At 39.2% G+C, this 11730-nt stretch overlaps 1 protein-coding gene and 1 long non-coding RNA gene across 15 annotated transcripts; one reads left to right on the top strand and one right to left on the bottom strand.

Moving 5' to 3' along the window:
- Positions 1 to 40: 40 nt before the first annotated feature.
- On the top strand, positions 41 to 9841 carry LOC127536783 (protein phosphatase 1 regulatory subunit 14A-like). Of its 2 annotated transcripts, XM_051958041.1 has the most exons (4): positions 42 to 371; positions 4367 to 4447; positions 4825 to 4857; positions 8928 to 9841. In XM_051958041.1, exons 1-4 carry the CDS (start codon positions 180 to 182, stop codon positions 9063 to 9065), a joined length of 444 nt encoding a protein of 147 aa, XP_051814001.1. In that variant the 5' UTR covers positions 42 to 179; the 3' UTR covers positions 9066 to 9841. The 2 variants fall into 2 exon arrangements, with proteins under 2 accessions (XP_051814002.1, XP_051814001.1); XM_051958042.1 differs by lacking the exon at positions 4825 to 4857 and having other exon boundaries at positions 41 to 371.
- A 318-nt stretch (positions 9842 to 10159) lies between these two features.
- On the bottom strand, positions 10160 to 11705 carry LOC127536784 (uncharacterized). 13 transcript variants are annotated; one of them, XR_007945983.1, is made up of 5 exons: positions 11587 to 11705; positions 11247 to 11382; positions 11111 to 11212; positions 10907 to 11042; positions 10760 to 10872 (listed from the first exon to the last, which is right to left on the bottom strand). It is a non-coding gene; the product is annotated as an uncharacterized LOC127536784 (long non-coding RNA). The 13 variants fall into 13 exon arrangements; XR_007945972.1 differs by having other exon boundaries at positions 11145 to 11212; XR_007945980.1 differs by having other exon boundaries at positions 10907 to 11008; positions 11145 to 11212.
- Positions 11706 to 11730: the final 25 nt, after the last annotated feature.

The following is an 11730-nucleotide window of genomic DNA, read 5'->3' as shown; positions in this document are numbered from 1 at the left end:
GTTTCCTGTTATCCCAGCGGTCCCTGAACGCAGCACAGCAGCGTCCCCGCCCTGTCCCGGTCTGCACGCGCTGCACCGACTCTCCCCGGTTTGTTTCTCATTTAAATCGGTTTGGCTTCTCTCTCAGTTCTTCAGTCCGTCTCTGTTGACTCAGTTCGGTTCGGTTCGGTCCGGGTCTGATGGCGGCTAACCGGGTGGGGCGGCGGGTGAACCGGGTGTGCGGCAGCCCGTCACCGAGCCGGGATTCGGGTCAGAACCTGCAGCGGCGGCAGGCTCGGGTCACCGTTAAATACAACCGGACAGAGCTGCAGCGGCGCCTGGACGTAGAGAGCTGGACGGACCGGGGGCTGGAGCAGCTGTACCGGGGCAGGGTGAGTACTGCAGTATTACTGCAAATACTACTGCTGTAGAATACTGTAATACTACAAGGAGTACTGCAATTAGTACTTCTGCAAAATACCATAAATACTGTGAGTAATACTTCTTCAGTCAGTAGTTCTTGTGTAGTCAGTAGTAGTACTTGTGTAGTCAGTAGTAGTACTTGTGTAGTCAGTAGTAGTATTTGTGTAGTCAGTAGTAGTACTTGTGTAGTCAGTAGTAGTTCTTGTGTAGTCAGTAGTAGTTCTTGTGTAGTCAGTAGTAGTACTTGTGTAGTCAGTAGTAGTTCTTGTGTAGTCAGTAGTAGTATTTGTGTAGTCAGTAGTAGTACTTGTGTAGTCAGTAGTAGTACTTGTGTAGTCAGTAGTAGTATTTGTGTAGTCAGTAGTAGTTCTTGTGTAGTCAGTAGTAGTATTTGTGTAGTCAGTAGTAGTTCTTGTGTAGTCAGTAGTAGTATTTGTGTAGTCAGTAGTAGTTCTTGTGTAGTCAGTAGTAGTACTTGTGTAGTCAGTAGTAGTACTTGTGTAGTCAGTAGTAGTTCTTGTGTAGTCAGTAGTAGTTCTTGTGTAGTCAGTAGTAGTATTTGTGTAGTCAGTAGTAGTACTTGTGTAGTCAGTAGTAGTATTTGTGTAGTCAGTAGTAGTTCTTGTGTAGTCAGTAGTAGTACTTGTGTAGTCAGTAGTAGTTCTTGTGTAGTCAGTAGTAGTACTTGTGTAGTCAGTAGTAGTACTTGTGTAGTCAGTAGTAGTTCTTGTGTAGTCAGTAGTAGTATTTGTGTAGTCAGTAGTAGTTCTTGTGTAGTCAGTAGTAGTACTTGTGTAGTCAGTAGTAGTTCTTGTGTAGTCAGTAGTAGTATTTGTGTAGTCAGTAGTAGTATTTGTGTAGTCAGTAGTAGTACTTGTGTAGTCAGTAGTAGTATTTGTGTAGTCAGTAGTAGTACTTGTGTAGTCAGTAGTAGTTCTTGTGTAGTCAGTAGTAGTTCTTGTGTAGTCAGTAGTAGTTCTTGTGTAGTCAGTAGTAGTACTTGTGTAGTCAGTAGTAGTACTTGTGTAGTCAGTAGTAGTTCTTGTGTAGTCAGTAGTAGTACTTGTGTAGTCAGTAGTAGTACTTGTGTAGTCAGTAGTAGTTCTTGTGTAGTCAGTAGTAGTACTTGTGTAGTCAGTAGTAGTTCTTGTGTAGTCAGTAGTAGTACTTGTGTAGTCAGTAGTAGTTCTTGTGTAGTCAGTAGTAGTACTTGTGTAGTCAGTAGTAGTTCTTGTGTAGTCAGTAGTAGTACTTGTGTAGTCAGTAGTAGTTCTTGTGTAGTCAGTAGTAGTTCTTGTGTTGTCAGTAGTAGTATTTGTGTAGTCAGTAGTAGTACTTGTGTAGTCAGTAGTAGTTCTTGTGTAGTCAGTAGTAGTATTTGTGTAGTCAGTAGTAGTACTTGTGTAGTCAGTAGTAGTACTTGTGTAGTCAGTAGTAGTTCTTGTGTAGTCAGTAGTAGTATTTGTGTAGTCAGTAGTAGTATTTGTGTAGTCAGTAGTAGTACTTGTGTAGTCAGTAGTAGTACTTGTGTAGTCAGTAGTAGTACTTGTGTAGTCAGTAGTAGTTCTTGTGTAGTCAGTAGTAGTATTTGTGTAGTCAGTAGTAGTACTTGTGTAGTCAGTAGTAGTATTTGTGTAGTCAGTAGTAGTACTTGTGTAGTCAGTAGTAGTTCTTGTGTAGTCAGTAGTAGTATTTGTGTAGTCAGTAGTAGTACTTGTGTAGTCAGTAGTAGTATTTGTGTAGTCAGTAGTAGTATTTGTGTAGTCAGTAGTAGTATTTGTGTAGTCAGTAGTAGTTCTTGTGTAGTCAGTAGTAGTTCTTGTGTAGTCAGTAGTAGTACTTGTGTAGTCAGTAGTAGTTCTTGTGTAGTCAGTAGTAGTACTTGTGTAGTCAGTAGTAGTTCTTGTGTAGTCAGTAGTAGTACTTGTGTAGTCAGTAGTAGTTCTTGTGTAGTCAGTAGTAGTACTTGTGTAGTCAGTAGTAGTACTTGTGTAGTCAGTAGTAGTTCTTGTGTAGTCAGTAGTAGTATTTGTGTAGTCAGTAGTAGTACTTGTGTAGTCAGTAGTAGTACTTGTGTAGTCAGTAGTAGTTCTTGTGTAGTCAGTAGTAGTATTTGTGTAGTCAGTAGTAGTATTTGTGTAGTCAGTAGTAGTACTTGTGTAGTCAGTAGTAGTATTTGTGTAGTCAGTAGTAGTTCTTGTGTAGTCAGTAGTAGTACTTGTGTAGTCAGTAGTAGTACTTGTGTAGTCAGTAGTAGTTCTTGTGTAGTCAGTAGTAGTATTTGTGTAGTCAGTAGTAGTACTTGTGTAGTCAGTAGTAGTATTTGTGTAGTCAGTAGTAGTACTTGTGTAGTCAGTAGTAGTTCTTGTGTAGTCAGTAGTAGTATTTGTGTAGTCAGTAGTAGTACTTGTGTAGTCAGTAGTAGTATTTGTGTAGTCAGTAGTAGTTCTTGTGTAGTCAGTAGTAGTACTTGTGTAGTCAGTAGTAGTTCTTGTGTAGTCAGTAGTAGTTCTTGTGTAGTCAGTAGTAGTATTTGTGTAGTCAGTAGTAGTTCTTGTGTAGTCAGTAGTAGTTCTTGTGTAGTCAGTAGTAGTACTTGTGTAGTCAGTAGTAGTTCTTGTGTAGTCAGTAGTAGTACTTGTGTAGTCAGTAGTAGTTCTTGTGTAGTCAGTAGTAGTACTTGTGTAGTCAGTAGTAGTTCTTGTGTAGTCAGTAGTAGTACTTGTGTAGTCAGTAGTAGTTCTTGTGTAGTCAGTAGTAGTTCTTGTGTTGTCAGTAGTAGTATTTGTGTAGTCAGTAGTAGTACTTGTGTAGTCAGTAGTAGTTCTTGTGTAGTCAGTAGTAGTATTTGTGTAGTCAGTAGTAGTACTTGTGTAGTCAGTAGTAGTACTTGTGTAGTCAGTAGTAGTTCTTGTGTAGTCAGTAGTAGTATTTGTGTAGTCAGTAGTAGTACTTGTGTAGTCAGTAGTAGTATTTGTGTAGTCAGTAGTAGTTCTTGTGTAGTCAGTAGTAGTACTTGTGTAGTCAGTAGTAGTACTTGTGTAGTCAGTAGTAGTTCTTGTGTAGTCAGTAGTAGTTCTTGTGTAGTCAGTAGTAGTACTTGTGTAGTCAGTAGTAGTTCTTGTGTAGTCAGTAGTAGTACTTGTGTAGTCAGTAGTAGTTCTTGTGTAGTCAGTAGTAGTTCTTGTGTAGTCAGTAGTAGTACTTGTGTAGTCAGTAGTAGTTCTTGTGTAGTCAGTAGTAGTTCTTGTGTAGTCAGTAGTAGTACTTGTGTAGTCAGTAGTAGTTCTTGTGTAGTCAGTAGTAGTACTTGTGTAGTCAGTAGTAGTTCTTGTGTAGTCAGTAGTAGTACTTGTGTAGTCAGTAGTAGTTCTTGTGTAGTCAGTAGTAGTACTTGTGTAGTCAGTAGTAGTTCTTGTGTAGTCAGTAGTAGTTCTTGTGTTGTCAGTAGTAGTATTTGTGTAGTCAGTAGTAGTTCTTGTGTTGTCAGTAGTAGTTCTTGTGTAGTCAGTAGTAGTATTTGTGTAGTCAGTAGTAGTTCTTGTGTAGTCAGTAGTAGTACTTGTGTAGTCAGTAGTAGTTCTTGTGTAGTCAGTAGTAGTACTTGTGTAGTCAGTAGTAGTTCTTGTGTAGTCAGTAGTAGTTCTTGTGTAGTCAGTAGTAGTACTTGTAGTAGTTCTTGTGTAGTCAGTAGTAGTACTTGTGTAGTCAGTAGTAGTTCTTGTGTAGTCAGTAGTAGTACTTGTGTAGTCAGTAGTAGTATTTGTGTAGTCAGTAGTAGTTCTTGTGTAGTCAGTAGTAGTACTTGTGTAGTCAGTAGTAGTATTTGTGTAGTCAGTAGTAGTACTTGTGTAGTCAGTAGTAGTACTTGTGTAGTCAGTAGTAGTACTTGTGTAGTCAGTAGTAGTTCTTGTGTAGTCAGTAGTAGTTCTTGTGTAGTCAGTGGTAGTACTGTGTTCCTCAGGAGGAGCAGATGCCTGAAGAGCTGAACATTGATGAGCTGCTGGACCTGAAGACTGTGGAGGAGAGAACACACAGACTGCAGGTAACACGCCTCTAACACATCCAACTGACATGTCTGTACTGTCTGTAACATGTCTTTAACATGCCTGTAACACGTCTGTAACACGTCTGTAACACATCTGTAACACATCCAACCGACACGTCTGTAACACATCTGTAACACATCTGTAACACATCTGTAACACATCCAACCGACACGTCTGTAACACATCTGTAACACATCTGTAACACATCTGTAACACATCCAGCTGACACGTCTGTACTGTCTGTAACACATCTGTAACATATCCAGCTGACACGTCTGTACTGTCTGTAACACATCTGTAACATATCCAGCTGACACGTCTGTACTGTCTGTAACACATCTGTAACACGTCTCTAACACGTCTGTGTTTCCAGAACATCCTCCAGTCGTGTCCCAGCAGCACTGAGGTGAGCACAGAGTCATTAAAGGAGGCAGAGCCTCAGTGGACTGATGTGATGATGTCTGTCTCTTATTAACATGTCTGTCTGTTATTAACATGTATGTATGTTATTAACATATCTGTCTGTTATTAACATGTATGTTATTAACATGTCTGTCTGTATGTTATTAACATGTCTGTCTGTTATTAACATGTATGTATGTTATTAACATATCTGTCTGTTATTAACATGTCTGTCTGTATGTTATTAACATGCCTGTATGTTATTAACATGTCTGTGTGTGTCTGTTATTAACATGTCTGTATGTTATTAACATGTCTGTGTGTCTGTTATTAACATGTCTGTCTGTCTGTATGTTATTAACATGTCTGTTATTAACATGTCTGTATGTTATTAATATGTCTGTCTGTATGTTATTAACATGTCTGTCTGTATGTTATTAACATGTCTGTATGTTATTAACATGTCTGTCTGTGTGTCTGTTATTAACATGTCTGTATGTTATTAACATGTCTGTCTGTATGTTATTAACATGTCTGTATGTTATTAACATGTCTGTCTGTATGTTATTAACATGCCTGTATGTTATTAACATGTCTGTCTCTATGTTATTAACATGCCTGTATGTTATTAACATGTCTGTCTCTATGTTATTAACATGTCTGTATGTTATTAACATGTCTGTCTGTATGTTATTAACATGTCTGTGTGTTATTAACATGTCTGTGTGTGTCTGTTATTAACATGTCTGTGTGTCTGTTATTAACATGTCTGTCTGTCTGTATGTTATTAACATGTCTGTTATTAACATGTCTGTATGTTATTAACATGTCTGTCTGTATGTTATTAACATGTCTGTATGTTATTAACATGTCTGTGTGTGTCTGTTATTAACATGTCTGTGTGTCTGTTATTAACATGTCTGTCTGTCTGTATGTTATTAACATGTCTGTTATTAACATGTCTGTATGTTATTAACATGTCTGTCTGTATGTTATTAACATGTCTGTCTGTATGTTATTAACATGTCTGTATGTTATTAACATGTCTGTCTGTGTGTCTGTTATTAACATGTCTGTATGTTATTAACATGTCTGTCTGTATGTTATTAACATGTCTGTCTGTCTGTTATTAACATGTCTGTCTGTATGTTATTAACATGCCTGTATGTTATTAACATGTCTGTCTGTATGTTATTAACATGCCTGTATGTTATTAACATGTCTGTCTCTATGTTATTAACATGTCTGTATGTTATTAACATGTCTGTCTGTATGTTATTAACATGCCTTTATGTTATTAACATGTCTGTCTCTATGTTATTAACATGTCTGTATGTTATTAACATGTCTGTCTCTATGTTATTAACATGTCTGTCTGTATGTTATTAACATGTCTGTCTGTCTGTATGTTATTAACATGTCTGTATGTTATTAACATGTCTGTATGTTATTAACATGTCTGTCTGTGTGTCTGTTATTAACATGTCTGTATGTTATTAACATGTCTGTCTATTCTTAACATGTCTGTCTGTTATTAACATGTCTGTATGTTATTAACATGTCTGTCTGTATGTTATTAACATGTCTGTATGTTATTAACATGTCTGTCTGTGTGTCTGTTATTAACATGTCTGTATGTTATTAACATGTCTGTCTATTCTTAACATGTCTGTCTGTTATTAACATGTCTGTATGTTATTAACATGTCTGTCTGTCTGTTATTAACATGTCTGTCTGTGTGTCTGTTATTAACATGTCTGTATGTAATTAACATGTCTGTATGTAATTAACATGTCTGTCTGTATGTTATTAACATGTCTGTATGTTATTAACATGTCTGTATGTTATTAACATATCTGTCTGTTATTAACATGTCTGTCTGTCTGTCTGTCTGTCTGTTATTAACATGTCTGTCTGTTATTAACAAGTATGTCTGTATGTTATTAACATGTCTGTACGTTATTAACATGTCTGTCTGTTATTAACATGTCTGTATGTTATTAACATGTCTGTCTGTTATTAACATGTCTGTCTGTGTGTCTGTTATTAACATGTATGTCTGTCTGTCTGTTATTATCATGTCTGTCTGTTATTAACATGTCTGTATGTTATTAACATGTCTGCCTGTCTGTCTGTCATCAACGTTACTCTAATACAGACCAACATGTTTGGATGAAATTTCCAGGGAAGGTCAGAAATGACACAAGGACCACCTGATCAGATTTTAGCAGTGATGCAGCTGATAGTCTGGATCCACAGATTGGTTAAAGATTTCTGTGTCATTGCCAGATAGCAGCATGGTGTCACTGTAACCATGACAACCAGTGAACACTACATCAGCTGCCTGCTGGAGTTATACTGGTATTAAACTGGAGTTATACTGGTATTATACTGGAGTTATACTGTATTATACTGGAGTTATACTGGTATTATACTGGATTTATACTGGTATTATACTGGTATTATACTGGTATTAAACTGGAGTTATACTGGTATTATACTGGAGTTATACTGGTATTAAACTGGAGTTATACTGGTATTATACTGGAGTTATACTGTATTATACTGGAGTTATACTGGTATTATACTGGAGTTATACTGGTATTAAACTGGAGTTATACTGGTATTATACTGGAGTTATACTGGTATTATACTGGTGTTATACTGGTATTAAACTGGAGTTATACTGGTATTAAACTGGAGTTATACTGGTATTAAACTGGAGTTATACTGGTATTATACTGGAGTTATACTGGTATTATACTGGAGTTATACTGGTATTATACTGGAGTTATACTGGTATTATACTGGTATTATACTGGTATTAAACTGGAGTTATACTGGTATTAAACTGGAGTTATACTGGTATTATACTGGAGTTATACTGGTATTATACTGGAGTTATACTGGTATTATACTGGTATTAAACTGGAGTTATACTGGTATTAAACTGGAGTTATACTGGTATTATACTGGAGTTATACTGGTATTAAACTGGAGTTATGCTGGTATTAAACTGGAGTTATGCTGGTATTAAACTGGAGTTATACTGGTATTATACTGGAGTTATACTGGTATTAAACTGGAGTTATACTGGTATTATACTGGATTTATACTGGTATTATACTGGTATTAAACTGGAGTTATGCTGGTATTATATTGGAGTTATGCTGGTATTATACTGGAGTTATACTGGTATTATACTGGATTTATACTGGTATTATACTGGTATTAAACTGGAGTTATGCTGGTATTATACTGGAGTTATGCTGGTATTATACTGGAGTTATACTGGTATTAAACTGGAGTTATACTGGTATTATACTGGATTTATACTGGTATTATACTGGTATTAAACTGGAGTTATGCTGGTATTATATTGGAGTTATGCTGGTATTAAACTGGAGTTATACTGGTATTATACTGGATTTATACTGGTATTATACTGGTATTAAACTGGAGTTATGCTGGTATTATATTGGAGTTATGCTGGTATTATACTGGAGTTATGCTGGTATTATACTGGAGTTATGCTGGTATTAAACTGGAGTTATACTGGTATTATACTGGAGTTATACTGGTATTATACTGGAGTTATGCTGGTATTAAACTGGAGTTATGCTGGTATTAAACTGGAGTTATACTGGTATTATACTGGAGTTATGCTGGTATTATACTGGATTTATGCTGGTATTATACTGGAGTTATGCTGGTATTATACTGGAGTTATACTGGTATTATACTGGAGTTATACTGTAGTTGTACTGGTAATAAACTGGAGTTCCTACACTTAGTCAGTGAGCAGCTGATTGCCATTGATGGAGGTAGAACACTGTTTCTTCCTGCTGAGACATTAAAGTGGGTCAACACTGAACTGATAACTTGAGGAAAAAGCAGCGGCTCAGATAAGAAGTTAATAAGTTACTGAATGAACCCACAGTGAAGGCGACGCCTCATGTTTGATGTTCAATTTCTACTATTCAGTCAGAAGCTGCGTATTTTTCTGTTTAGCAAAAACTTTCTCCAACAACAAACCAGCAGATTTCCATGAAACCTTCTGTCTCCCCCCGTCAGGTTTTCATCAGTGAGCTGCTGCTGAAGCTTCAAGGTTTACAGAAGCAGGAGGATCTGCACAACGACGGCATTGACCTGCCACAGCTCCACATCCTCTCCACCCGCTCCCAATCAGCCCACAGGGAGGCGCTGCACTGAGATATCGAGCGTCCCCCGACTGATCCCAAGACCCACAGCACCCCCTACCACTGGAGCAGAAGGAGCTGGTGTATGAAACAAACACACCTTAACCTCTATCCAACATACCCAGAGTCACTCCACCCGAACACCCTGAGGATCAGTACAGCAGCATCGACTAGTACAGTCTGAGAGCCTCAAAACAGCATCGATTAGTACAGTCTGACAGCCTCTAAACTGCATGGATTAGTACAATCTGAGAGCCTCTAAACAGCATGGACTAGTACAGTCTGAGAGCCTCTAAACAGCATCGATTAGTACAGTCTGAGAGCCTCTAAACAGCATCGATTACTACAGTCTGAGAGCCTCTAAACAGCATCGACTAGTACAGTCTGAGAGCCTCTAAACAGCATCGATTAGTACAGTCTGAGAGCCTCTAAACAGCATCGACTAGTACAGTCTGAGAGCCTCTAAACAGCATCGATTAGTACAGTCTGAGAGCCTCTAAACAGCATCGATTACTACAGTCTGAGAGCCTCTAAACAGCATCGATTAGTACAGTCTGAGAGCCTCTAAACAGCATCGATTACTACAGTCTGAGAGCCTCTAAACAGCATCGACTAGTACAGTCTGACAGCCTCTAAACAACATCGACTAGTACAGTCTGAGAGCCTCTAAACAGCATCGACTAGTACAGTCTGAGAGCCTCAAAACAGCATCGATTAGTACAGTCTGAGAGCCTCAAAATAGCATCGACTAGTACAGTCTGAGAGCCTCTAAACAGCATCGACTAGTACAGTCTGAGAGCCTCCAAACAGCATCGATTAGTACAGTCTGAGAGCCTCAAAACAGCATCGATTAGTACAGTCTGAGAGCCTCAAAATAGCATCGACTAGTACAGTCTGAGAGCCTCTAAACAGCATCGATTAGTACAGTCTGAGAGCCTCCAAACAGCATCGATTAGTACAGTCTGAGAGCCTCAAAACAGCATCGATTAGTACAGTCTGAGAGCCTCTAAACAGCATCGATTACTACAGTCTGAGAGCCTCTAAACAGCATCGACTAGTACAGTCTGAGAGCCTCTAAACAGCATCGACTAGTACAGTCTGAGAGCCTCTAAACAGCATCGATTAGTACAGTCTGAGAGCCTCTAAACAGCATCGACTAGTACAGTCTGAGAGCCTCTAAACAGCATCGATTAGTACAGTCTGAGAGCCTCTAAACAGCATCGATTGGTACAGTCTGAGAGCCTCTAAACAGCATCGACTAGTACAGTCTGAGAGCCTCAAAACAGCATCGACTAGTACAGTCTGAGAGCCTCTAAACAGCATCGATTAGTACAGTCTGAGAGCCTCTAAACAGCATCGATTGGTACAGTCTGAGAGCCTCTAAACAGCATCGACTAGTACAGTCTGAGAGCCTCTAAACAGCATCGACTAGTACAGTCTGAGAGCCTCTAAACAGCATCGATTAGTACAGTCTGAGAGCCTCTAAACAGCATCGATTGGTACAGTCTGAGAGCCTCTAAACAGCATCGACTAGTACAGTCTGAGAGCCTCAAAACAGCATCGACTAGTACAGTCTGAGAGCCTCAAAACAGCATCGACTAGTACAGTCTGAGAGCCTCAAAACAGCATCGACTAGTACAGTCTGAGAGCCTCAAAACAGCATCGACTAGTACAGTCTGAGAGCCTCAAAACAGCATCGACTAGTACAGTCTGAGAGCCTCTAAACAGCATCGACTAGTACAGTCTGAGAGCCTCTAAACAGCATCGATTGGTACAGTCTGAGAGCCTCTAAACAGCATCGACTGGTACAGTCTGAGAGCCTCCAAACAGCATCGATTGGTACAGTCTGAGAACCTCTAAACAGCATCGATTGGTACAGTCTGAGAGCCTCTAAACAGCATCGATTGGTACAGTCTGAGAGCCTCTAAACAGCATCGATTGGTACAGTCTGAGAGCCTCTAAACAGCATCGATTGGTTCAGTCTGAGAGCCTCTAAACAGCATCGATTGGTTCAGTCTGAGAGCCTCTAAACAGCATCGATTGGTACAGTCTGAGAACCTCTAAACAGCATCGATTAGTACAGTCTGAGAACCTCTAAACAGCATCGACTAGTACAGTCTGAGAGCCTCTAAACAGCATCGATTAGTACAGTCTGAGAACCTCTAAACAGCATCGATTGGTACAGTCTGAGAACCTCTAAACAGCATCGATTGGTACAGTCTGAGAGCCTCTAAACAGCATCGATTGGTACAGTCTGAGAGCCTCTAAACAGCATCGATTAGTTCAGTCTGAGAGCCTCTAAACAGCATCGATTGGTACAGTCTGAGAGCCTCTAAACAGCATCGATTAGTTCAGTCTGAGAGCCTCAAAACAGCATCGATTGGTACAGTCTGAGAGCCTCTAAACAGCATCGATTAGTTCAGTCTGAGAGCCTCTAAACAGCATCGATTGGTACAGTCTGAGAGCCTCTAAACAGCATCGATTGGTACAGTCTGAGAACCTCTAAACAGCATCGATTGGTACAGTCTGAGAACCTCTAAACAGCATCGATTAGTTCAGTCTGAGAGCCTCTAAACAGCATCGATTGGTACAGTCTGAGAGCCTCTAAACAGCATCGATTGGTACAGTCTGAGAGCCTCTAAACAGCATCGATTGGTACAGTCTGAGAGCCTCTAAAC

The sequence above is a fragment of the Acanthochromis polyacanthus genome, chromosome 13 (assembly GCF_021347895.1).
Source record: "Acanthochromis polyacanthus isolate Apoly-LR-REF ecotype Palm Island chromosome 13, KAUST_Apoly_ChrSc, whole genome shotgun sequence".
Lineage (NCBI taxonomy): Eukaryota > Metazoa > Chordata > Actinopteri > Pomacentridae > Acanthochromis > Acanthochromis polyacanthus.
The sequence above is the reverse complement of the archived record's forward strand: the minus strand, read 5'-3'. Positions and strand labels throughout refer to the sequence as shown.